This window comes from Periophthalmus magnuspinnatus, chromosome 20, assembly GCF_009829125.3.
Source record: "Periophthalmus magnuspinnatus isolate fPerMag1 chromosome 20, fPerMag1.2.pri, whole genome shotgun sequence".
Lineage (NCBI taxonomy): Eukaryota > Metazoa > Chordata > Actinopteri > Gobiiformes > Gobiidae > Periophthalmus > Periophthalmus magnuspinnatus.
Window position 1 is genome coordinate 1182723 of NC_047145.1, and position 27255 is coordinate 1209977.

The 27255-nt window shown below is 40.2% G+C and overlaps 1 protein-coding gene across 2 annotated transcripts; it reads left to right on the plus strand.

Annotated features, from left to right (window-relative positions):
- The first annotated feature begins 197 nt into the window (after positions 1 to 197).
- On the plus strand, positions 198 to 26255 carry nsmaf (neutral sphingomyelinase (N-SMase) activation associated factor). Of its 2 annotated transcripts, XM_033985977.2 has the most exons (31): positions 198 to 286; positions 2966 to 3052; positions 4018 to 4096; positions 4218 to 4279; positions 5182 to 5218; positions 5296 to 5346; positions 5415 to 5486; positions 5913 to 5960; positions 6368 to 6420; positions 6606 to 6735; positions 11567 to 11638; positions 11799 to 11907; positions 12510 to 12686; positions 14074 to 14153; positions 14220 to 14310; positions 14496 to 14559; positions 14708 to 14759; positions 15972 to 16092; positions 16492 to 16623; positions 16699 to 16741; positions 17656 to 17822; positions 18865 to 18976; positions 19504 to 19562; positions 19846 to 19913; positions 19994 to 20061; positions 20947 to 21070; positions 21143 to 21220; positions 21769 to 21919; positions 23070 to 23172; positions 24162 to 24271; positions 24873 to 26255. In XM_033985977.2, the coding sequence occupies exons 1-31, from the start codon at positions 249 to 251 to the stop codon at positions 24959 to 24961; spliced, it is 2727 nt and encodes a 908-aa protein (XP_033841868.1). In that variant the 5' UTR covers positions 198 to 248; the 3' UTR covers positions 24962 to 26255. The 2 variants fall into 2 exon arrangements, with proteins under 2 accessions (XP_033841868.1, XP_055085992.1); XM_055230017.1 differs by having other exon boundaries at positions 212 to 286; positions 16492 to 16741; positions 24873 to 25376.
- Positions 26256 to 27255: the final 1000 nt, after the last annotated feature.

Below are 27255 nucleotides of genomic sequence, written 5' to 3' on the forward strand. Positions count from 1 at the left end.
CACAGTTTAAAATATCAAGAACTAAAATAGATATGATGTGTTTAATTGAATTTGTAGTTACAGCATTAGTATTTGCAAGAAAAATGCGTTTGTTTCAGCGTTGTGATCAGAGTGGTACATCTCCACTTTGTTTTCATTGACGATCTTTGCCTGTGGGGAGTCACGTGGTGCGCAGACGCTTCCGTGTTTACAGAGCGCAGCCGGAAGTGGACTGGTGTTCAGTTTCAGAGGAGGATGTAAACGCAGTCATGGCCTTTTTAAAGACTCCGGAGCGGTCAAAAGAAAGGTTTGTTCATGTTTAAACGGAAATGTGCTTCTAACGGGTTTGTCTCGCGGGATTGAGTGGGTTTTTCTGGTTGTTTTTCCTCGTTTCTTGAGTGGATGTGGGTGAATCTCATTAAAATCGTGTGAGGGGCTGCTGGGATAACGGAGCTGCTCTGTTTGTCTCTTATTCCTTTAAGATGTCTCCTAGATGTGTTTTTTCTAGTGATTACGAGTTTAAATGATCGTGAAATGTCGATCCAGATCAGGCAGCATGTCAAAAATAGAAGAACAAAAGTAGTCATCAAAGAGTAACCATATGTACTGTTATTGTAGAGTTTTAATCCAAAAATGTTTGAATATAGACCTGGAATAACACAAAGGTTTGTATATAGACCTGGTATAACTCTAAATAAACCTAGTGTCAGGGTTCTAATGGTTTCAAATCCAAGAAATCCAGGGATGTTTTTGTGAGTGAAAGAACAAAATGACTCTATTTACTGTTTAAATGCGGGCAGACTGATGTACACTGCATTACACAGAAAATAAATACTATATCTATACTATATATACTATAATAAATACTATATCTGCTGTAATTCACATTTAAACTCGAGAAATACTGAAGAGATGACGTCATGTTTTGGATGTCTGTGTGAAGTGACGTCACAGTAATGCACTGCTCATGAGGTCATGTGTTTGATGTGAGGTCATGTGTTTGATGTGAGGTCATGTGTTTGATGTGAGGTCATGAGTTTGATGTGAGGTCATGTGATTGATATGAGGTCATGTGTTTGTGAGGTCATGTGTTTGATGTGAGGTCATGTGTTTGATGTGAGGTCATGTGATTGATATGAGGTCATGTGTTTGTGAGGTCATGTGTTTGATGTGAGGTCACGTGTTTGATGTGAGGTCACGTGTTTGATGTGAGGTCATGCGTTTGATGTGAGGTCATGTGTTTGATGTGAGGTCATGTGTTTGTGAGGTCATGTGTTTGATGTGAGGTCATGTGTTTGTGAGGTCATGTGTTTGATGTGAGGTCATGAGTTTGATGTGAGGTCATGAGTTTGATGTGAGGTCATGTGTTTGATGTGAGGTCATGAGTTTGATGTGAGGTCATGTGTTTGATGTGAGGTCATGTGTTTGATGTGAGGTCATGAGTTTGATGTGAGGTCATGTGTTTGATGTGAGGTCATGTGTTTGTGAGGTCATGTGTTTGATGTGAGGTCATGTGTTTGATGTGAGGTCATGTGTTTGATGTGAGGTCACGTGTTTGATGTGAGGTCACGTGTTTGATGTGAGGTCACGTGTTTGATGTGAGGTCACGTGTTTGATGTGAGGTCATGTTTTTGTGAGGTCATGTGTTTGATGTGAGGTCATGTGTTTGATGTGGGGTCATGTGTTTGATGTGAGGTCATAAGCCGCAGTGGTGGAAGGTCATGAAGTAGTTAAATACTGTAATTTTCAGGTATCTGTACTTAGGTACATTTTGCAGTGTGTACTTTTTACTTTTACTTGAGTACATTTGAGAGCAGTATCTGTACTTTCTACTCCACTACATTTTTGAACTGGACTGAAAAGTAAAAGTACTTTTCATATAATTTGAGGGGTTATTTTTATGTTCGTGGAAATGTCCTCAATAAAGTTTTTTAATTCAAGCTTCAACTTTGAGCAAAACAAAAATAAACACAAAATTCAAAAGAAAAATTAAGAAATGGATTTGTGTTTTTACTGCTGAAGAGAATATGAATAACTACATTTACAGATTAACAAATGAACAACACTTGTGTGAAATACTTTTACTTTTCACTCTTAAACTACATTTTTAAACAGTTACTTTAATACTTTTACTCAAGTAGATTTTTAGCTGGAGGGTTTTCCAGACATGTCACACTGGGAGGACGCCCCGGGGAAGACCCAGGACACACTGGAGGGACTATGTCTCTGGGCTGGACTGGGAACACCTTTAGGTCCCACTGGAGGAGCTGGAGGAAGTGTCTGGGGTGGGGGAAGTCTGGCCCCAGATAAGAGGAAGAAGATGGATGGATGGATTTTTTTTCATATGATATTTTTTTACTATTTTTACCTCTGTATCTGTACTTTTACTTAAGTAACACAACTGAGTACTTCTTCCATCACAGATCGTCAGAATAAGTGGATTTTAGGCTTTAATGTTTTGCTAATGGTTCATGGCTGTGTTCAGTAACAAGATTAACTTCTCTACAAATGTTTATCGTTATAAATAAGCAGAAAACCAAACGTGGGCTGTGCTATTTTTATATCACTCAAGTTCCAGATGTGGCATTAATGTGATTGACTAAGATTCAGTGGCAGGACCACGCCTCCCCCTCCTCCTGCTCCTCCTGCTCCTCCTGCTCCTCCTGCTCCTCCTGCTCCTCCTGCTCCTCTCCAGCGAACCACAGCTCACCTCAACCACACCTCCAATTACCCAGAAACCCTATTTATACAAGCCTATCCTGAGACAGAGCTCCCGCCCCGAGTCTCTCCTCAGCCTCCACATCAGTCCATATCATCTATAAATATCTTTACCGTGCGCCGTGGTTGTGGTGAGGTCCTTGTAAGTGAATTAGGAGATATTTAAAGTGATATTTAAAGTGTATTGTGTGCCCTTCAAAGTCGGCATATTCTTAAAAGTGTAATCTAAAACACACTGATCTTACACTGACCGAGCGTCTCTCTCCAGGTTTTCTCTTCTGCTGCTGGATCTTGAGGAGTATTACTTCGAACAACACACTGCGTACCATGTGACCTCTGCATCCCCCAAAGAGAGGTAAAGACACCCCTGGATTATTTCCAACTACATCCACTGAGAAGAATGTTGAGTCTTAAAAAATAAAAATAAAAATTCTCCATTTTATTTTTGTAGTGGGTTTTGCTCAAAGCTCCAATATGACACAAAACTGACTCTTGGAGCTTTAATCCATGTCCTAACGCTGTTTCCTCCTCAAAAACAGACCTGGAGTTGTGTTTTGTTTCACTTTATTAGTCTGTAACATCTCCAAAGCTCAAAACGCTCTGTTCCACCTTGTGATGTCATAAAGTGGTAGTTTTCAACTCCTTTTACTTTTAGTTCAGTAGAGATAAGTGACAATTCCAGGACTGAAATGATCCAAATGATTCTATAAATGAAGGTGTGTGGAGTTTAAAAACACAGCGGAGCACTTCCTGTATCACCACATGATGACATCACAAGGTGGAACAGAGTGTTTTCAGTTTGAGAGAAGAACTCAACCTAAATCTGCAGGTTTGTGTGTTAAACATGTGAGAATGAAACAAAAAAAACACAACTCCAGGTCTGTGTGTGACGAGGAAACAACAGTAGAACAGATCAGGGAATAGTGTCATATGGAGACTTTAAGTTTAAATAAAGAAATAATTCGACATCTATATTTTACTGTGGCTGCACTTGTGGGTTTTTCTGAGGTGGAGGCTGGTGCAGCTTTTCAAATATAATCCCGTTTGGTTTGGCTCTGAATATCACACCAGTGTTGGGAAGTAATTTTGAGTAACTGTTTTCTGGTGCAGTTAGTTTTTCATTTGGTGACACTCGATCACACATTCAGGCTTCAAACGGCACAAAATCAGCGAGAAAAACTCCAAACTCAGCTCTTGTGGTGAAGCATGTGAGGTTTTAACTTACAATAACAGTTAGTTTTGAGTCCAATTCCTCCTTTGTGTCACGATTATGCTACGTTTTCTCCACACAAGTTCAAATATTTTATGTTTTCGTTTCAGAAAAGTCAGAGGATCGTTGAAGATCTGCTCCAAATCTGTCATTTTTGACCCAGATGATTTTCAAACACCAATTTTAAAGGTGATTATGAAAAATATTCAATACATAAATATTATGACCTCCTGACACCAGTCTCTGCTACATCTGTGTGGTTTTATTTCCCTGTTGTTGCTGATTCCTGTCGTCTTTGTTTCATTCACAGATTCCTCTTCGTGACTGTAAAAAAATAGAGTTTGTGCAGAAAGACACCAATCCGTTTAATGAGTGAGTTTTACACGTCTCGGCTGAAGATGTTTTAGTCAAGTCATTATGTTATTTAGATTATGATGATTTACAGCTCAAACCACAACTTTCCACACACCTTATAAGACTCATTTGCTCACTAGCGCCTCACAGTGGTCACGTGGTGCTGTGACGTGTCCGGCTGATTTATCCTCCTCAGACCCGAGCTCTTGCGTCGCTTTATTCATTTCTCTTTGTTATTTGGGCTGATTGGACCTGATGAGTCTAAATACAAAGAATTATCTTTTTACATTATGTAGTTTCTGAGAAAAAAAATGGGTAAATCAAATGTCCTCATATGTGACATTTTAATCATTTTGATAAAACATTTGAAAAAACTATTAAGACCCTAAACACAGCAACATTTGTCCTGAGTAAAAACAAAACGAGAAACAATAATCTGCCTCTTGGAACAATGTGTCTCGTGTGAAGATCTGCAGACAGGAGCAGGAATAAAAATAAAAATAAAATAAAATAAAATATTCTAAACATTCTAAACTGTTAAAAAATGAATATATATAATATATTTGCACTGTTCCTGTTCTTGTTGCTGTTATTCTTCTTCTAAAAATTTGCATTGTGGCCTAGACAACCCAAAATGTGTTGTCCACATGAGGACGCCAGGTCTCAGGAGGAAAAACAGGTTTTGGTTCTGTCTTTTTAATGGTGGAGGCAGGACGACAGCGCCATCTGCAGTCTGACTTGTTCACAACAGTGTCCCAGGTGTGAGAGAGTCAAAACGCCCCTCGTCCCGGTTTAAAGTCCCATGGGCACGTTTACATATTCCTGTGACCACTGTGAGGCGCTAGTGAGCTCCAAACTGTCAGGGATGTGTCGTTTTGTGTTTTCTTATGGTATTTAAATGAATTTATTTGTTATTTCAGGCCTAAACCGTCGGCCGTGTCCATTTCTTGTGGACAGGTGAGAGAATACTGTCGATTATTCTGATCTGAGGTCTGACAGTTTCTTCTTGCTAAACTGTTTGCGTTTCTTTACAGGTTTTTTACATCAAGGAAAGCAACGTGATCGCGCCGTATCGAATAGAACGGGTACATTGACACATTTTGAGTCGTTTACTTCCTGTTTGTGTCGTGTTTAACCTGCATCGTCTCCACAGGGAACAAAGAGACTCACTTTTCAGTTGGAGGTTTGGACTAAAACTGAAGATGTTGTTCAAACGTTATTACAGGTATTTAATTATTAACAGACACAACAGCGCCCTCTACATCACTGTTTGTGTCACTACGTCCTGTCCAGTTTTATCTCAATGAGGTTTTTGCCGAATGATGATTAAATAAATCAATATTTAAAGACGAGGCAGTGACAGGAGCTGCAGGGGGGTCAGGGGTCAGAGGTTAGACTCCGCCCACATGAGTAAATTTATGTCATGAGATTTTTTTCTGTTTAATTAACATTTATTTTGGATCCTGTGAGAAGCTAAAGTTCTAAAAAGCATTTCTACTTTTGCACCAGCCTAGAAAATAAAATGAAACATAAAGCCAAAAATGCAAATATGTCAAAATGTCATATTGTCTCGTTCTCGTGGACCTGGTCTCGTGTCTCTGAAGCATATATATATATATACTAAATATATTTTCTTTCTGGATTTCTACAGCTCCACAGAGCGTCTTGTCTGGATAAACTTGGAGATCAGACGGCCATGGTGAGTCTGTCCCACATAAACTAAATATTATTAGATACTAGATATTTGTCATGTAAATTAGAAGCAGATTATTGAAACTGGGAATATATCATGAATGTTGTTTTGAAGATGCAAAAATAAATCTGCAAAAAGAGATAATTCCAGATTTAAAATAAAGAAAATTTGTGTTTTAAATTTCCAAATCTGTAAAGTGATTTTGTAAAGTAATTTTTTTTCTTTTCTTTTTTGTTAGTCATTTCACATTTGTCCGTAACTTTGACATGTACAAGACCATTTCTGTGAACATTTCAGGTTAAATATCTGTTTTTATAAACAGTCTATGGTTGGAGATAATATTGTGTGAAAGTTGTTTGTCGGCCCAATGTTTTATTTTATTTTCATATTTTTTTCTCTTCACATTCCTTCAGATTGAGGCTAATCTTCAGTCTCGTTTGGCGAGGACCTCATTCGACAAAAACTGGTACATCTTTACAAACTGAAGTGTGTTTGCGTGTCGGGGTGTGTATGTGTGTGTGTTTGTGCGTGTCAGGGTGTGTGTGTTTGTGTGTGTATGCATGTGTGTCTGTGTATGTGTATGCATGTGGGGGTGTGTGTGTTTGTGTGTTTCCGTGTGTGTGACGTGTCAAACTGATGGTGGGTGTGTAGTTTCCAGAGCGTTGCGGAGAAGCCTCATATGGAGTGTGCAGTGGAGATGGTGGCGCCCCTAGTGTCCAACCCAGGTCACGTCTGCATCACCGACGAAAACCTCTACTTCCAGCCTCTCAACGGATACCCAGTAAAAACAACCTCTTTACGTTTTAAAGTACACTATGTAACTTTTCTGTTTGCCTGCTTGTCTCCATGGTTACTCTTTTGCCTGTAATGTTCCACAGTGCGACTTTAAACGTAGCTAGGCGAGGGCCGTTCGACACCGCTTGCGGCTTTAATTTTCAATTGTGCTTTTAGATCACAAACAATAATAATAATAATCACAAATAAAATAAAACGATGAGTCTATTGGGTCATCCCAATCAATAAAGTCAATCAGACCCATGTGTTTTTTTGCTCCGTGTTGCCATGGCGATGTGACAAACTGCCAATGTTATCCTAATGGGAAACCTCCCACATTTATCCATTCATCAGAAAAACATTAGTTTCATGGAATATTGTCAAAATTGCCACAATGACTCTTCATCTCATCCTGATGAAAAAAGTCAACTGGACCCATGTCACATTTTTCACTGTGTTGCCATGGCGATGCACAAAACAGCCCATGTTATCCTAATGGGAAAATTGACTAATTTTCGTACATTTCAAAATCTTATAACGACTTATTCACTTCATTGTGAAATTTGCCACAGTAACACTTCAGGTCGTTCCCGTCAAAAAGTCGGGGGCCAATTTTGTATTTTGCACGGTGTTGCCATGGCGATGCCTGTATATTTATATATAAAGAACCCTGAGGGCCGGTGTTGACGGCGTTACCACGGCAACCGGGATTCTCAAACTGTGTGATGTCACAAAGTGGCACAGCCTGTAAAGCCTCAAAGTTTTAGTTTCAGAGAGTTTGTAGAGAGAAGACACTCAAACCTTCAGCTGAAGCAGAAGAACTTGTCTGATAAACTCACGATAAACTCACGAGTAACAGATTATAGTAATAGAGAATAACTCACTAGTGAAACAGATTCACAAACACAACAATGAACGCAAAGGACATTCAGGCTCAGATGAAAAGACTGAAAAGTCTTACAGACCGAGTAAAGTCAGAAACGTGCAGTTCTGATAAACTCACCAAAGATAAAGACGCCGTAAAACAGAGCGAGGATCTGGACTCACTAAAACAACAAAATATTCAATTGTTGGACAAAGTAGAGAGTCTGCGAAATAAAGTCTCAGCGCTCACTCTGCAGTTTAGACAGTGGCAGGAAGCAGAAAGAGAAACTGAGAAGAAAGTCCTAAAATATGAAATGGAGATGAAAACACTCAAGTCTCAGCTCAGTGTAAAAGAGTCTGAGCTTCAAACATCCACTGCAGAAACTCAAGAGACTGAAACCAGAGAAACGACTGAGGAACATCATGAACGAGGGGACGATTCACACGAAACGGCAGAGTTTAAAAAAGAAATCGAAAATCTTAAGCAACAACTCAAACTGCACAAAATCAAAGAAATGAAGTTTGAGGAGGACAGAGAAAAGTGGAGTCAGGAGCAGAAAGATTTGGAAAATAAACTGGAGATCTCTAAAAGGGAGGTGAGCCGGTTAGATCGAGATATTCAAAAGGAAAGGGCAGAAAAAGACTCTTTGAAACACTCGATCAAAGAGTCAGAGCAGGAAGTAGAAGACGTTCAAGAAGAATTTAAACATTTAGTTAAATGTCTTCGTGAGAAACAGGAGGAGTTCAACACTGAGAGGAGAAACTTTGAAGAGCAGCTCCAACTAGAGCAGCAGAAGTTGGCTCAGAAAGAGAAGGAACTCCAGGAAACACGAGCAAAACTAAACGAGGACGTCATGAAGGCAGAAAACGAGGAGCTGAGATCTGTCAAAGAGGCGATGGAGGGGCAGTTAGAGATGAGCAAAGTTATGGGGCAAAAGACAGAACATTTGAAGAAGGAATGTTCCAACTTGCAAATCTTGGAGGCCCAGAGAGAAACGATTTTGGAGGAAAAACAGATGGAAACTGAAGCCAAGGAGCAAACGATTAAGAATCTGCAGAAAGAACGAGCAGAACTTAAAGAAACGATCGAGATTTTGAAAGTGAAACTGAGCCAAAAAGAGGCTCCTTTTAAATTCTCTGATCAAGTGCTAAGGCAAGTCGAGGATTCCATAGACATGGACCGGAGGAAGGAACAAAAAGGCACAGATCTGGAAAAAGAAAACTCAAAACTTGCAGCAAACATTGAGATTTTGAGGAATGAATTGGCTCAACAGGCAAAATCTACTTTGGCAGATCAGCAGGTCCAGATAAAGTTTCTGCAAAACGAAAACGCTAATTTAAGAACAAAAGTAGAACTTTTAAAAGACGAAATGGTACAAAGGGAAGCTGCTTATCTCTTTGCAATTAGAACCCAGACTGAAAATATGTTTAATGAGAACAGTTTAGCGTTAAAACGTGAGGTTCTGCTCAGAGAAACTTTAGAGAAACATCACAGGGAAAGAGACGCATTTTGGACGAGTCACTTTGAAACCCTGACAAAAGACAAACTGGAGCTGGAGAACAGAGTGTACGAGTTACAACAAAAGCACATGGAGGAGCGACAGAAGAGCGTAGAGTCAGCACAAAGTCAACTCCAACTCCAAGAGTTATCCCAAAGTGTGGAAAATACAGAGAAACAGCAACAACAGGATCGGAAAAACAGGCCACGCTCAGGGATATTCACCAGGATTGTTAGGAGAGCGAGACGCCGCTAAGCGGATCTGGTGGGTTTGGTGTCCTTGAGCAAGACACTTAACTCGCCTTGTTGTGTGTGTGTGTGTGTGTAGACTGTTGTGGTTACAGAACAGCAGCATGGACTTTACATGAGTTCGTGAGGCTGTTCGTGAGCCTTTCAGTCACTGATTTGTGGATTAGCCAAACCCATCCTGTAATTGGAACACACCCTCCGGTCCCCCTTCTTATACAGAGGGACCACCACCCCGGTCTGCCACTCCAGTGGTACTGTCCCCGACGCCACGCGACGTTGCAGAGACGTGTCAGCCAAGACAGTCCCACAACATCCAGAGACTTGAGGTACTCGGGACGGATCTCGTCCACCCCCGGGGCCTTGCCATCGAGGAGCTTGAATCACCTCAGTGACTTCAGCCAGGGTGATGGTCGAGTCCGCCTCCGGGTCCCCAGTCTCTGCTTCCTCCTCGGAAGACATGACGGGGGGATTGAGGAGATCCTCAAAGTATTCCTTCCACCGCCTGACAACATCCCCAGTGGAGGTCAGCAGCTCTCCACCCGCACTGTTAACAGTGTTGGTGAAGCACTGCTTCACATTTTAAAATTCATCAAAAAAATAAATCATAATATTTAATTGCACATGAGTCTTGGTTAGTTTTACCTTTTTTCAAGCATCTTGAAATAAATTCCAAGGTGGAGATATAAAAAGTAAGAGAAGGGAAATTTTGCAAAAGTGGCGTTCTGTCCAATATGGCCGACGTCCTGTTGGGTTTAGGACGGGGTCAGAATAGAGTTTTTTATGTGTCATGGGCCTTTGTCACACTAAGTTTCATCTTTATATGTTTAGCAAAAGACCAAGTTTAAATCTGTAACTGGACAAATCGTTGTAGGAGTCGTCCAAGTCTCTTCTTCAGTTCTGGTCAGATTCCTGCTGGACACTGCCTTATATCTGTCTGAAGGGGGCGCTAACGACACTGAAACTGTGAACATGTTTACAGTTTCAGTGTCGTTAGCTCCTCCTACAACGATTTGTCCAGTTACAGATTTAAACTTGGTCTTTTGTTCTGGATCAGACCAGGACGACTGAGGGAAACACAAACATGTTTAAATGTTGAAAAAGGTTTGGAGTCGTCACATTTACATCGTGTATTTTGACTTTTTAAGGCGGCGCCACGGAGACAATTTTTTATCTTTTTCAATTGTGCTTTTAGATCACAAACAATAATAATAATAATCACAAATAAAATAAAACGATGAGTCTATTGGGTCATCCCAATCAATAAAGTCAATCAGACCCATGTGTTTTTTGCTCCGTGTTGCCATGGCGATGTGACAAACTGCCTTATCCTAATGGGAAACCTCCCACATTTATCCATTCATCAGAAAAACATTAGTTTCATGGAATATTGTCAAAATTGCCACAATGACTCTTCATGTCAACCTGATGAAAAAAGTCAACTGGACCCATGTCACATTTTTCACTGTGTTGCCATGGCGATGCACAAAACAGCCCATGTTATCCTAATGGGAAAATGGACTAATTTTCGTACATTTCAAAGTCTTATAACGACTTATTCACTTCAGTTAAGAATGTGAAATTTGGCACAGTGACTCTTCAGGTCGTTCCTGTCAAAAAAGTCCAAGCCCCCCAGTTTGTATTTTGCACAGTGTTGCCACAGTGGTGCATCAGTCACTGTGTGTTTGTTTAGAGACACGTCCAGCCCAAAGCTGCAACAACACGGACAAAACTGGCACGTTAGCGCCTCCTGTAGGGAGTGCCGGGCCTTCAAGAGCCCATGAGTGCATGGGCGAAGCAGACTGTTCGCACCGTGCACAGACTCCTGTATCCTAGCAACTGCATATTTGTTCTTTTTTCGTACATTTCAAAGTCTAATAACGACTTATTCGCTCCATTGAGAAATGTGAAATTTTGTACAGTGATTCTTCAGGTCGTCCTCGTCAAAAAAGTCCGGGGGCCAAGTTTGTATTTTGCACGCTGTTGCCATGGCGCCGCCTGGAAAAACTGTTATATTTCCATTTTGTTCATCAGCACTTCCAGTGTCTTTTGACTTGTTTCGTGCAAAATGCAGCCCAAAGCCGCAATAAAACAGAGGCAACTAACCCTGACCCACAGGGAGTGCCGGGTCGGCCGAGTGCGATGCCGCTTGCGGCTTTAATTATTATTATTATTATGTTATTGTATTTTATTTTTTTATTTATTATTTTATTTTTTTTATTTTTTGCAGGAGCGAGTTATTCAGATTAAACTTCACAGCGTCCGAAGAATTTACAAGAGGAGACATGGACTGAGGCCTCTGGTGAGTCTGTGCTGGTTTAACTGTTTATTATAGTGAAGTGTATTTACTTATGGGCGACAGTGGCTCAGTTGGTAGAGCATTTGCGCACTGACCGGTGCACGGATGTATGGATGTGTGTGACACTTGTATAAAAAGTAAAAAATGTCATTATATTCTCCAGGGTCTTGAAGTGTTTTGCTCAGAGAACGACTTCTGCTCAGACATTTACCTGAAGTTTTATAAAACTGCAGACAGAGACGACATTTATTATTACATCGCCACGTTTCTCGGTAAGTTACTGAACAAACTTTAATGAGAAGTTTATAAAGAAAAAACATCTATTACTTGTATTTAGTGGATTCATGTAGTTCTCAGAAATGTTCAGTTTCACCTTCCCCCTGTCCCCGCCCACTGCCAAATAAAAACATGAATATAAACATGTATGTAAAAGTCTAATATCATTTCTTCCTCTTCTTGTTCTTTTTCTTCTTGTTCTTCTTCTACTTCTACATCTTCTTGTTCTTCTTCTTCTTGTTCTTCTTCTTCTTGTTCTACTTCTCCGTCTTCTTCTTTTTGTTCTTCTTCTTTTTGTTCTTGTTCTTCTACTTCTGTCTTCTCTGTCTTCTTCTTCTTGTTCTTCTTCTACTTCTCCGTCTTCTTTTTGTTCTTCTTTTTGTTCTTGTTCTTCTTCTACTTCTCCGTCTTCTTGTTCTTGTTCTTCTTCTTCTTGTTCTACTTCTCCATCTTCTTCTTTTTGTTCTTCTTCTACTTCTCCGTCTTCTCTGTCTTCTTCTTGTTCTACTTCTTCTTGTTCTTGTTCTTCTTGTTATTCTTCTTCTTGTTCTTCTTCTTCTCCGTCTTCTCCCTCTTCTTCTCCCTCTTCTCGTGTCAGAAAACCACCTGACGGAGCACACGGTGGAGAGCTACATGCTGCAGTGGCAGCGCGGTCTCCTGAGTAACTACCAGTATCTGCTTCACCTGAACAACCTGGCGGACCGCTCGTGTAACGACCTGTCCCAGTACCCCGTGTTCCCCTGGGTGCTCTCCGACTACGGCAGCGCGCAGCTCGGTAAGACGACGGCACAGGGGTCAGGGTCAGGTCAGAGGTCATAGGTCAGGGTTAGCGGTTATTCAGATATTAGTTTGTGTTATTAAGATTTTATTGTACTACAAAACCATGTACTGCTTTTAATGGTGAAGAACACTTATCTATAACTTAATATTTGAATGATATTTATTGTTTTTTATCTTGTTTTTAATGTTGTACAGCCCTTTGCTCGGCTTTGGTTGTTTGTTTGTTGGTTGTTTTTGATTGACTGATTGATATAATAGGACAATAATATTTAAAACCGACAAGACACGGACAAAATAAATACTTTAAAAATCCAGGTTTGGGTCTAGTGACTCACAGAAATCATCAGGTTCAACATTTGTGCATTTACAGTTTAGATATTTCATAAGGTACAATGTAAACTATAGGGAAATGTGTCTCTTGCGCCCCCATCTGGAAGTATGACATCGTCGCAGTCTAGAATCTGAAAACCACAGAACTGAAAGAACCGATACCAGGGCGGAGGCTGCACATGTCATTTATTTCCTTTAAACACAAACAGCAGAAATGTGTTCAGTAACAACAGAACAGGTCTGTGAAAATACACGTTTAATATTTTTAGCTGATATTGTCCAGGGAATCGTCTTATCGATCAAAATGGGATATTGACTAAACCGATATCTTGGAACCGATATCCAATCCACCAAAATTATTAGAGAGAGATGTGATTAAGCAGTTAAAAAGCTTTTTATACTATAAAAAACAAAAAATGAACTAGGCTTCACCGATCACAACACCAAATTCATATTTTTATGTATTTATTTATCTTTTTTTAAATTATATTTTACTTTTATTTATTAATGCTTTTTGTATTTATTGATTCCTCATTTTATTTTATTATATTTAACTTTTTTATTAATTATTTTTTATATTTATTTATTTCTTATTAGGTTTTACTTTTTTATTACTTTATTTTTTATATTTATTTCTCATTTTATTTTATTGTATTTAACTCTTTTATTAATTTATTATTTTTTGTATTTATTTATTCCTCATTTTATTTTATTTATTTTTACACATTATAAAAATGAATTTATGTATATTTTTTTGAATTATTATTATTATTATTATTATTATTATTATTTTCCCCCATTTACATTCTCTGTATCGTCTTTTCTCACTTAAGAATCACTAGTACAGGCAGTGTCTCTAATGTCACACACACACACACACACACACACACACACACACACCCTCACACACACATACACACCCCCACACATATCCTCACACACCCCCTCACCCCCCCCCCCCCCACACACACACACACACCCACACACACACCCCCTCACACACTCACACTCACACACTCCTGATTTCCTGATTTCCTTTTCTTTTCCTGTAGATCTGACAAACGCTGCTTCCTTCAGAGACTTGAGTAAACCTGTTGGAGCCTTGAATAAAGAGCGACTGGACAGACTCCTGGTAAAACACCACAAATATTTTTACATTTCAGCAAAAATATTCCATGTATTATATATTTTGTTTCAGGCTCGATATCGGGGGATGCCTGAGCCCAGTTTTCTGTACGGGAGCCATTATTCATCTCCAGGATACGTCCTGTTTTATCTGGTCAGAGTCGGTGAGTCCAACATGTTTAAGGTTTAAATCATAAAAGTGTGACTCAAACATGTGTGAAAGAAACAAAACACAACTCCAGGTCTGATTTTGAGGCGGAAACAACATTAGAACAGATAAAAAAGAGTCAGTTTGTTTGACCCCGGAGCTTTTAAACAGTTTTACCTCTGACGTCTCTTCTGTCTTCAGCTCCAGAGCACATGTTGTGTTTACAGAACGGACGCTATGACCACGCAGATCGCATGTTCAACAGGTGATACTATTGATTTAAAAATATAAATATTGACTTTAACTGCAGTTTGAAAACATAAAAACATACTGCAGTTACTTATATCATCTGAAATCTGTTTTTAAGTATTTTTATTGATTTTTTTAATCTGTTCTGGATTGACTTTTGACAGCGTTGGTGAAACGTGGAGAAACTGTTTAGAGGGAGCCACAGACTTTAAAGAGGTAAGAATGTAGTACATGTACTACTAAACACTGTAGTAGTAGTAGTAGTAAACCCTGTAGTAGTAGTAAATGTAGTAGTAAACCTTGTAGCAGTAGTAAACATTGTTGTAGTAGTTATAAATGGAGTAGTAAACGTTGTAGTAGTAGTAAACATACTAGTAGTAATAAACATAGTAGTGGTAGTAAACGTAGTAGTAAAACCTGTAGTAGTAGTAGTTGTTGTAGTAAACATTGTAGTAAACGCTATAGTAATAGTAGTAAACGTAATAGTAGTGGTGGTAGTAGTTGTAGTAAACGCAGTAGTAAACATTGTAGTAAACTTAGTACACACTGTACCAGGCCCGTCCACAGATATTTGGGGCCCAGGACAAGAAGTGTAACAGGGGCCCCTCTGTTATAAATGAAGAGGAAGAGAGTCCAGATCTGGGGACTTAAAAAACACGTATTGAGCTTGTGTCTCTATGGTTCTCATCTCTGTGGATCATTCTGTTTTAATTTACACTTTTTAAATCACAATATTCAACTAAAACCACTTCAGAAAAGAAACAAGAAAACTGTCTTGTCCATAAACGTCATCACAACAAAACGCCGTATGCTGTAGCGCCCCCTATGGACAGATGCACATCACACTAGAGCAGAGCGTTTTCATTGGGCGTGTCACAGGGGGCGTGTCACAGTGGGCGTGTCAAAGTAGGAGTGTCATAGTGGGCGTGTCACAGTGGGCGTGTCACAGTGGGCGTGTCAAAGTAGGAGTGTCATAGTGGGCGTGTCACAGGGGGCGTGTCACAGTGGTGGTTAAGCGGGCACAGATCGACAAAATGGCGTCTTGAAAATAGTGGATTAAAGATTAAACTCCAGAGGCTCAACGAGAAGAAACGACCAGAACACATGTGTCAAACTCAAGGCCCGGGGGCCAAATGCGGCCCGCCATGTCATGTTATGTGGCCCGCGACGAGGTAAATTTAGACGTATGACTGTCTTAAAATGTCAGTTTATCAGGAGTTACACAGTGACACAGACATATTTTTTATATTTTTTGCAAATTTGAGATGAACCATTTTGCTGATGTGGCCCTTGGGGAAATTGAGTTTGACGCCCCTGGACTAGAACATGGAGAAACATCTGAAAAGTGCAGTATAGCTCCACTTTGTCCCCCCCTGTGGACTCCCCTGTGTAACTCTCTTATTTTACACTAAACTCTTCTTATTGCAGCTTATACCGGAGTTTTATGGGACGGACTTCACTTTCCTGGAAAATCGTCTGGGGCTGGATTTGGGAAGACGGCAGAATGGGAGTTATGTTGGAGACGTGGTTCTTCCTCCGTGGGCTTCAGGTACATCACTACTGCGGCTAAACCAGAGAGTGTGTCATACTAAAGATGGAAGAAGTACTCCGTTTGGTTACTGAAGTAAAAGTATTAAAGTACCTGTTTGAAAATGTACTTAAAGAGTAAAAAGTTAAAGTATTTCTCACAGATTTTGAGTCTTTAAAGCTTCAAATGTGGAGATTTTGAGAAAGATTTGAGCTGAATTTTGTTCAACAGAAAAAAATGAATCCATCGGGGGTTTTTTTTCTGTTTTTATTTGTTTATTTTAGTTTTGTTCAAATTCTGATTGTGTTAAAATTAAACCCTCAGTTACCCTCAGTAACTTGATTAATTTTTGTCACTATTTCTATTCCGAGTGCCAAACCTTTGTTCTCTTTTAAACATCTGTTGTGTTTTTCTTCTCAGACGCCCGTGACTTCCTTCAGAAGCACAGAACGGCCCTGGAGAGTCAGTTTGTGTCTGAGCATCTTCACGAGTGGATCGATTTAATATTTGGATTTAAACAGAGAGGAAGTGAAGCCGTCGCAGCTCAGAACGGTACGACTTTACTCACCGAGAAAATCGACCAAAAAAATATCAGGATTTTAACGTTAAAACATGTTTATTTTTCAGTGTTTCATCCTTTGACGTATGAGGGCGGAGTCGACTGTGACAGGTGAGTCCAGGATAAATGTTATAATGTGAGTGAAAGTGGGCCACAGTGACACAAGAAAGAGAGAAAAGAAAGAGAGAAAGAGAGACAAAGAGAGAGACAGAGAGGGAGACAGGAAGAGAGAGAAAAAGAGAGAGTGAGTCAAGGAGAGAAAGAGAAAGAAAGAGAGTTGAGGAGAGAGACAGAGAGAGGTGACAAGAGAGAGAGACAAGGGGAGAGAGAAAGAAAGAGAGACAAAGAGAGATGAGAGAGAGTCAAAGAGAGAGGGAGACAAGGAAAGAGAGAGAGAGACAAGGAGAGAGAGAAGAAAAGAAAGAGAGAGACAAAGAGATGAGAGGGAGAGACAAGAAGAGGGAAAAAGAGAGTGAGTCAGGGAGAGAAAGAGAAAGAAAGAGAGTTGAGGAGAGAGACGGAGAGAGGTGACGAGAGAGAGAGACAAGGAAAGAGAGAGAGAGACAAGGAGAGAGAGAGAAGAAAAGAAAGAGAGAGAGAGACAAAGAGATGAGAGCGAGAGACAAGAAGAGAGAGAAAGAGAGAGAGAGACAAGGAGTTAGCAACAGGTTTGATTGACAGCGTTGCTAAGCGCTCGCTCTCTGCTAAACCAGTGGTGCAGACGAGGAGGCGTTACCTTCAACATCCTCGCTCCTGATTGGCTCTTTGATACTCGCGGGTCAGAATTCCACATATAAAACTCTGCTCCACATTTGGCTGCTCCACCTGCTCCACCTGCTCCACCTGCTCCACCTGCTCCACCTGCTCCACCTGCTCCACCTGCTCTGGCCTCTTTGAGCTTCATTTGGAGCTGAAGCTGTGACGTTTCACTCCGTCACTTCCATAGTTCCCGTCTGTTGTATTTTACATCTGTATCAAACACTGAACTAAACTCTGATCCAAACCTTTTCCTTCGCCGTTTGCAGCATTGATGATCCAGACCAGAGAATCGCGATGTTGACTCAGATCCTGGAGTTCGGACAGACCCCGACCCAACTGTTCACGAGCCCCCACCCCCAGAGAATCACCCCCCGATTCCACAACATCACACGCAGCCCCAGCATCACCTCCCCCGGCAGCGAACTCTCCCCCGGTAAAACTTTACACGTCTGATTATTATAGAAGCACAGACCACGAGGACTGTCAGACACACGCTGTAACCTCTCCTGATTAGAAACGAAAACGACAAAACATATACTGTATTTTCCAGAGTATATGTCGCTCTGGAGTATAAGTCGCAGCAGCAAAAATGAAGAATAATGAATTAAAAAAACATATTTCACATATAAGTCGCACCCCTGAAAAAAAGTGTCATTTATAGTCCAAAAAATACAGTACACACATAAAAAATGTACATATATAAAACATATTTGACATCAGAATAACAGTTATGTTTTTAATTATTTTTAGTTTAATTTTGATTCTGCATAATTCCAAATAATAAATAATCCTGCTCTCAGTTTGAATCATTTTAAACACGTCTGAGTCTTGGTGGTTTCTGTCTGTGATGAGTTTGTAGATTAAATGAGTTTTCACGTCAGCGTTTTTCAAATAAATAAATATAAAAGTTTTTCTTCTTCCCACTCCTTTTTGAGCTTATATAAGGATTGATGTGTGAAATGTACTTTAAGTGTAGCCAATACATGTCCTCGAAATAAATAAATACCGTGAATTTGAGACTATAGAGCCGCAACTGAATATGAGCCGCAGGTTTTTGTGTCGTAACATGTGACATTTACACAGAAAGACGACACACAGAAGATATTTTTTTGTTTTAATTTAGGAACTTTTTTATTTTAGGACTTTTTTTTCCTTTTTTTTTTTTAAACTGTGTCTGAAAAGCATCAGTTCATCTTTCCCCATGTCTCACGTTTGCATTTACTGTTAGAGCGCCCCCCAGTGGCTGTTAGGCAGTAAAACTCTATAAATTATCTGCGCTGTTGTATAAGCCGCAGGGGTCAGAGCGTGGGGGAAAAAAGTAGCGGCTTATAATCCGAAATTTACGGTAAATACAAAAAACAAACCAAAAAAGAGCCAGTCTTTTGAACGGCTCTTTGACACGAGCAGATCCAAAAGATTCGGATCCCATAAAAGAGCCGAAAGTCCCGTCTCGATAACCCCGTGTTCTCCCTCAGCCTCTCCCAGCGCCGACTCCTCCTTTGAAGACCTGACGGAGGAGAGCAGGAGACTGGCCTGGGTCAACATGGGAAATCTGACCCTCGTGTCCAGCCACAAAATCCACAAAGAGTGAGTCCAGTGTCCAGACGTTTACAGCACGAGCGGTGGAAGAAGTACTATGTTTTGTGAAGTAAAAGTACAGATACAGGAGCAAAAGAAATACTCGAGTAAAAGTATTAAAGTACCTGTTTAAAAATGCACTTAAAGAGTAAAAAGTTAAAGTATTTCTCACAGATTTTGAGTCTTTAAAGCTTCAAATGTGCTGATTTTGTTCAACAGAAACGACTGAATCCATCTGTTTTTTGTATTTTTATTCATATACTTTTGTTTTGTTAAATTCTGAATGTGTTAAAAATAAACACGGAGCCTTTTCAGCAGGTCTCAGACGAGTATAAACTTCATGTATCTGTACTTTACTTTTACTTCATCATGTTCCACCTCTGCTCAAATGTGATTCACTTCAGTCAAAGCTTCTGTCGTTCTCGTATTTTTTAGATCTTCACTGTTTCCATTTGTCCCTTAATCAAAGTTTTACAAATGTACTTTTATATTTACGTATATTTGACTAAATACTTGTATTTCTTCTCCATCTTCAGGGCTGTCACTGGCATCACTGTTACACGAGACGGATCTGCCATTTTCTCCACGTCTCAAGGTCAGATTAAAGTCTATTTAAGGGGAAAAAAAAGTATTCTGATTTTTATTACAAATATAAAATGAAAAAGAAAAACATTTTAAGCACATTCAGCTGGAGAAGTGATTTTACAGAACTCTAAATAATACAATTTCTAAACTTAAACCCACCAAACACAACAGGGTCTTTTGTTTTAGGACTGTTTTGCTCCTCCCAGACTCCAGGGGGCGTGGTGTCAATTTGGAACAGACTTCAATGTTCTTCTCATAGATTTTGTTGCTACCTCAGTGTCTTATTCCAACAGACTCGACCTTAAAGATGTTTTCTAAAGAGCTGAAGGATTTCCAGAGGAGCATGTCGTTCTCAAACATGGTAAACACGAACTTTAAACCTTAAATTAAATATTTGTCTAATTCTAATTCTCACCTGATGATTCTCGCGCGTCTTCGAAGGCGTTGTCCTCGTGTTTGCTGCTCGCCGACGGAAAAACTGCAGTGTGCTCCTCATGGGACAACAACGTGTAAGTGATCTGCAGTGTTTTAATTTGTTTTTATTTTTTTTATGTACGTTTCTTTAGCAACGCTGTCAATCAAACCTGTTGCTAACGCTAACAGGAGCGACCTCGGGGAAAGAAGGACCTGATTTGTCTGTTATTAATGTTCATATGTTGATTTACAGACACAATAGTGAAATAAAAACCCCAGGATCATGTAGAGGGTTAATACGAACATTTAAGACCAGAATGAGACTGAAGCAGCAGAGACAGAGAGAGGACATGGTTTATATATATAAAAAAAAAAAAAAAACTTCAAATAACAAAAAATAACAAAAAAAAACTCAAAATAACAAAAAAAAAGAAAATAAACAATAAATAATAAAAAATAAAGAAAGAAATGAAAAAATAACAAAAAAAATCCTCAAAACAACAAAAAACCTCTAAATAACTCAAAAATAAATAAATAAACTTAAAAAAATCCTCAAAAAAAGAAAAAAAAACCTCAAAATAACTAAAAAATAAATAAACTTTTTTTTTAAATCCTAAAAAAAGAAAAAATAACTCAAAAATAAATAAATAAACTTAAAAAAAATCCTTAAAAAAAAGAAAAAAAATAACTCAAAAATGAATAAATAAACTTTTTTTAAAAATCCTCAAAAAAAAAAAGAAAAAAAAAATTAAACTTAAAAAATAATCTGAAACCTAAAATAAAACTCTAAATGAACCCCAGGATCATGTAGAGCGGGTTAAAACGAACATTTATGACCAAAATTTTTACACAGAAAGTGAATTGGAGCTGGACGTGCGCTTATGATCACTTCCTGTTTAGAGCGCAGCAGCTAGCATGCTAACTATGTCCATTTATGTAAACAAGTCTATGGTCGTAGCCTAAACTTTGGTCTTTTACAGATATTTCTACTCTGTCCCGTTCGGTCGGCGTCAGGACACGCTCATGGGTCACGACGATGCGGTCAGTGCGATTCGCTGGTTTGACGATCGGCTCTACACGGCGTCGTGGGACTCGACGGTTAAGGTGAGTCCCGGGTGATGTTTTATCTACGAGTGTGTTAAAATATGAAGATAATGCCGTTTGTTCTCGTCTCAGGTTTGGCACTGCGCCGCTGAAAACGCTCATAAAAGATCTCAGTTTGAACTCCTGGCTGAACTAGAGCACGATTCCGGGGTGAGTCTGCGGCGCTTAAGTGTAATCAGATCAAGAAGATGAATCCAAGATGGCGTCGTGTTGTTTTTACCACCTGTGACATCAGAATCAGAGCGACAGCTGCTAGAGTGGAGCTAGCGCAGGCTCAGAGCGGGGCTAGGCTAAATGTTACAAAGCTAATTTTTTAGGCTCTTTGAGGATTTGTAAAAAAGTTCATGTTGTGAAAATGCAAAATCTGACCTTTGTGAAAGCTGGATGCCCTGTCAGAACACGAGCAGATTGAAATCACAAACACGCACTGTGCTTTATGGGAGAATTCTGCCTGGGCTGAAGTTTCTGACAGCTGCAGTACCTGGAGCGGCCACTAGTCGATCTGTTTGGTTCTGCTCCTGCACGATTTGTCCAAAGTTAAAGCTCCATGACGACATCGCAGCTAAAACAAATATTATCTCTGTCATTAATCATGTTTTTAGCTGTTTTTAGATCCTCCTCAGTCTGTGTTTAGAAACGCCTCATTCCACCTTAAATGTTCATATTATTCATATTGTTCGTGTCTCGTCCGTTTCCAGGTGAACAGTATAAACCTGAGCTCTGCTGGGACTCTGCTCGTCTCCGGATGTAAAGACGGGACGGTCTCTGTGTGGGACACTCAGAGCCACACGGAGCTGCAGCAGGTGGAGTGTCACAGCGGCAACATCCACCACACGAGCTTCAGTCCAGGTCAGAGACACGTCCACCGCACGACACACAAGACACGTCCACCACACGACACACAAGACACGTCCACCACACGAGACACAAGACACGTCCACCGCACGAGACACGTCCACCGCACGAGACACGTCCACCGCACGAGACACGTCCACCACACGAGACACGTCCACCGCACGAGACACGACCATCACACGAGCTTCAAAGTGACCGTAAAAATGTGACCATGACCATTTTATATAAATATGTGACTTAATATTTGAATCGAATACTCACTCACTGCACTAATAATAAAACGTGCAACTCCCATCGTTTTTAAACTTCGGCCACTTCTAAAACTTTACTTATGCATTTTTAATCCGACCACTTTGATAATTTAACTTTCTTATTTTTTGTCAATAAATCATTTTAAACATGAAGTAATATAAATATTTTGGTCCATTTCCATTTGTCTTTGTCTTTTATAATTTCTTATTTTAATAGATATTTTTTCCAGACCAAGGTTCAGTTTGTTTCATCCCTGACAGTTTGGACTCCTCACTAGCGCCTCACAGTGGTCACGTGATGTCGCTGTGACGTGTCCAGTCCGCTGATTTAAACAGGTTTTGGTGCAGAACAACAGCGCCACCTGCAGTCAGACTTCTTCAGGACAGTATCTCAGGTGTGTGAGAGTAAAAAAGCCCCTCGTCCCGGTTTAAAGTCCTGCAGGAACATTTACAAACGTAATCGAGCGACGATGTTTGTCCTGCCTCCATCTGACCGCACACGTCACAGCAACATCACGTGACCACTGTGAGGCGCTAGTGAGCTCCAAACTGTCAGGGATTAAAACAAACTACACCTTGGTCTGGAAAAAGAATCTGTTAAAATAAATGACGGGGAGTCCAGAATAACAACGACATTGGACTGAGCTGTTGTAATGTCAGAAAATGTTTATTTACTCTCGATAAACTACCTCCGCCCCTCGCTCTGGTGTGGCCAATCAGATCTCAGGGCCACTCCCTCGAAAAGCTCCTGCAAAAACAGACCAAACCCTACACAAAGTACACAAAATACACAAAGTACACAAACATATTCACCCTACACAGAGCGATCTTTGTAGAACAGTTTCAGTTGTGGACAGTGGTTCCTCGTGGCTGAAGGTCCGTGTTTGTTGCAGACAGCAGACATGTCCTGAGTGTGGGGGACGACTGCTGTATGAAGGTCATCGATGTGCAGACGGGAATGGTGATGTCATCAGTGAAATCCGACGAGGAGCAGAGGTCAGGGGTCACTGCATGTGTTTATGATGAGACGGTAACACAAAACACCTGTACTCTGTCATAAAGAAGGAATGTTCATTTCAACAGATTAGATTTGGCTTTTTATTGTGTAGTTTACATAATTACACATAACACTTACTGCACAATAGTATTATATGTCATTCATGCAGTTTTAAGTTGTATGTTGCATGTCTGATTGGTGGATTTACATCTTCACAACAGTGTGAACGTGACATCAGACCTGGGATTAAACCTGGACTAGAACAGGTCTTCAACAAGGACTAAATGGGACGAAAGTGGCACAAAACCAGGACTAGACGAGGGCTGGACCAGGACAAGACCTGGAGTGAACCAGGACTAATACTGAACTAAAGCAGGATTAAAGGGGGACTAAACCAGGACTAAACTAGGACTAAACCAGGACTAACTCAGGACTAGACCAGCACTAAACCAGGGCTTGAACAGGAGTGAACTGGGACTGAACCAAGACTAAACCAGGACTAAACTGAGACTAAACTGGAACCAAACCAGGGCTAGACCAGGACTAATACAGAACTAAAGCAGGATTAAAGCGGGACTAAACCAAGACTAAACCAGGACTAAACTAAAACTAGAACAACGTTTGAACACGACTTAACCAGGGCTAAACCAGGACTGACAGAATACTTATAGAATACTTTGGGTATTCAGTATTCTGTAAGTAAATACATTTTCAAATTAAAATGTATTTTTTTTTACTTATTCTGTCACATGGTCCTATCAGAGTACTGTGTTTTGCATACTTACAAGTATTCATAACACAGTACTCTGAGTATTCTAACTGTGCCCTGTTTGTTATTCATTCATTAGAAAGTAACTGTACTCTGAATACCACCAGAGTAACTGTACCAGAATACATTTACTCAGAGAATGCACATGTGTGTAGTTCCTCCTCACTCTCTCTGCTCTTCATACTGACGCAGATGTTGTCATTGTTCTTGTCTGTTGAGGTGTTTCTGTTGGGACGGGAGCTCGGTGCTGTGTGGGGGTCAGTCTGGAGACCTGCTCCTGTGGGACCTCCTGAGCAGCACCGTCATCAAGAGGATCCCGGCTCACTCGGGTAAAACGGCATTAGAACAAACTGCAGCCGTACGTTTAACCCTCTGGTGCACAGCGGTCACTGCAGACGACGGCGACTAAAACAACTTTCTCTTTAATGCATTTGGAGCCTCTGGAGTGCTCTCTGCTGCCACACTCCATTGAGGTCAATTCAGTGGTCAGTTGGTGTAACTGCAAGTAAATTTCCTTTGGTTGTTTTTTTTTTTTTTTCTTATTTAGGCCTAAACTTTGCATCTAAACAGTGTTGAAATTTCCCCCAAAAATGTTGAAATATTTTTCAAAGCATAAAAACAAAGATGTGTCTGTATATTTACAATAGAACACAAGTTAATTCATATTTACAGGCAGTTCACAATGTTGTTTCATGTCCCGAGAAGAAGAAAAACACTTCAGAAAAACATAAATCTTGACCAAGGCTTTCATAATTCATGCATCAGAGGGTTAAAGACGCCTGTAGACTCTGAGGCGGAGAGAACGAACTATAAATGTGAGAACGTGATGTTGAACTGTTAAAATTCTAAAGTCGTGGTTGTGGCTCACTCACTTAAACTTTACCACGACCATAGTTCTCAAACATCTCGTTCTCGTTGTGTTTCCTTCAGGTCCCGTCACGGCGATGTGGATGAACGACCTGTGCACCACCGTGATCAGTGGAGGAGAAGACAAGCAGATCATGTTCTGGAGGCTATAGCTGCACGAGCCTCTTATGGACAAAGACTCTGTTACAACATCAGAAAACCCAAGTACCGACCTCTTGTCCCGGTGGACGCACTGTACCACGACGTGTACAGGGCTCGGCGTTAACACATCCAAACGATTCCTTCCTGAATGAGTTTGTTTTTTTCTCATCTAAAATATATTTTATCCCACAGTCAGTGAGAATAACAATGTAAAGTAGTTCCGGCAGCAGCTAAATCACATTCTATATCACTGCTCTGCTCCGTCACCATGGCAACGGGTAAAAACGAGTAGAATGTAGGAACTAGCTTCATTTAAAACACCAAAATAACTTGTTTTTTTTGTGGTGTTCTACGACTGCACGGATTAAAACTGAAGACTCTGGCTCCAATTCAGTTTCTACGTAAAAACTGTCCCCTCTCTGTCTCTGCTGCTTCAGACTCGTCATTTTGGTCTTAAATGTTTGTATTAACCTGCTCTGCATTATCCTGGGGTTCATTTTTTTTCTTATTATTTTGAGTTTATTTTTTAAGTTTTATATAATTTTTTTTTTTTGTTATATTTTCTTAATTTTTTTTTGTTATTTGGAGTTTTTTTTAAAATTTCTATTCTTTTTTTTGTTTAGTTTATTTTCTTATTTTTTGTTTGTTATTTTGAGGGTTTTGTTTTGTGGGTTTGTGCTCCGTCTCTGTAGCTGCTGCTGTCAGACTCATTATTTTGGTCTAAATAGTAAAATAAAAACCCCATGATCATGTAGAGCGTTAATATGAACATTTAAGACTGAAGCAAAGACGTTAATGTCCAGCCCTGGACGTCCACAGGAGCCGGACGAAGGACCTTTGTCGACTTTGAAATGGCCTTTTCATTTTTGCCTCGATAAACGTCACATATGAAGCCTGAAAACATGATGTCATATGTTTTTTTACCTGCGTTTGCTGCTGTTTGATTTGCACTGTGTGTGTGTGTGTGTTGGGGTGTGTGTGTGTGTGTGTTTGTGTGTTTGTGTGTGTGTGTGTGTTGGGGTGTGTGTGTTTGTGTCTGTGGGGGTGTGTGGGGGTGTGTTTGTGTGTTACGTGTCATTTGTGCTTTTCGAGTCTTTTAAAAACTCAGGTGTGATTCAGGAACGACAAAGACCTGAAAACATTATCCCTGGTGTTTTTCTGTTTTTATTTTCAGTGTTTCAGTGTTGATTTCTACAGCGGTGGAAGTAAAAGTACAGAAAATATACTCAAGTAAAAATATCACATGGAAAAAATGTATTTAAATAAAAGTATTAAAGTACCTGAGTAAAAATGTGCTTAAAGAGTAAAAAGTTAAAGTATTTTGTGCAGATCTAATAAAGGCAAAAGACGACGTTTAAATCTGTAACTGGACAAAAAGCTTCTTCAGTTCTGGTCAGATTCCTGCTGGACACTGCCTCATGTCTGTCTGAAGGAGGCGCTAACGACACTGAAACTTGAAACGGCTTTTTGTCTCCAGTTTCAGCCGTAACATCTCGATTCAACCTTTAATGGCCTATGCCTAGTGTTCTCTTTGTTGTTGTTTGCTTTGGGTCTGAGGATAAAGTTGTAGATCGGTGAGCGTCTTTCCGAACAAAAATAGCTTCTTTATCTAAACTGTCATCATGTGGTGATACAGGAAGTGCTCCACTGTGTTTTTAAACTCCACACACCTTCATTTATAGAATCATCTGGATCATTTCAGTCCTGGAGTTGCCAATCTCCCTCTTTTCTCTCTCTTATCTCTCTCCCTTCTGTCTCTTCTCTCTCTCCCCCCTCTCCTTCCTCTCATATTTATCCCTCTCCCTCCTCCCATCCTCTCTCCCTTCCTCTCTCTCCTCTTTCTCTCTCTCCCTCTTTTATTTATCTTCTCTCCTCCCCATCCACTCTTTCTCTCTCTCCCCTCCTCTTTCTCCTTTCTCTCCTTTCTGTCTCTCCTCTCTCTCGTTCCCCCTCCTCCCTCTGTTATTTATCTCCTCTCTCTCCTCTTTCCCTCTTCTCTTGCTCCTTTCCATCTCCTCCCCCCTCTCTTTCTCTCTATCCCTCTCCTCCCTCTGTTATTTATCTCCTCTCCTCTTGCTCCTTTCCGTCTCCTCTCTCCCCCCTCTCTTTCTCTCTCTCTCCCTTCCTCTTTCATCTCTTTCTCTTATCTCTCTTCTTTCCGTCTCCTCTCTCTCCCCCCTCTCTTTCTCTCCTCTCTTTCTCTTCTTTCTCTCTCATCGATTTGTCCAGTCACAGATTCAGATTTCGTCTTTTTCTCTGGACCAGACGACTGAGGAATCACAGACGTCTAATAAAGCGGTCGCTC

Excerpts from the sequence above, each read along its gene's own strand:
- nsmaf (XM_055230017.1), top strand. The coding sequence starts at position 249 with ATGGCCTTTTTAAAGACTCCGGAGCGGTCAAAAGAAAG. Across the intron at positions 4,097-4,217 it reads TTCAAACACCAATTTTAAAG|ATTCCTCTTCGTGACTGTAA; the intron begins GTGATTATGAAA and ends TTTCATTCACAG. Across the intron at positions 16,093-16,491 it reads TCTTCCTCCGTGGGCTTCAG|ACGCCCGTGACTTCCTTCAG; the intron begins GTACATCACTAC and ends TTTTCTTCTCAG.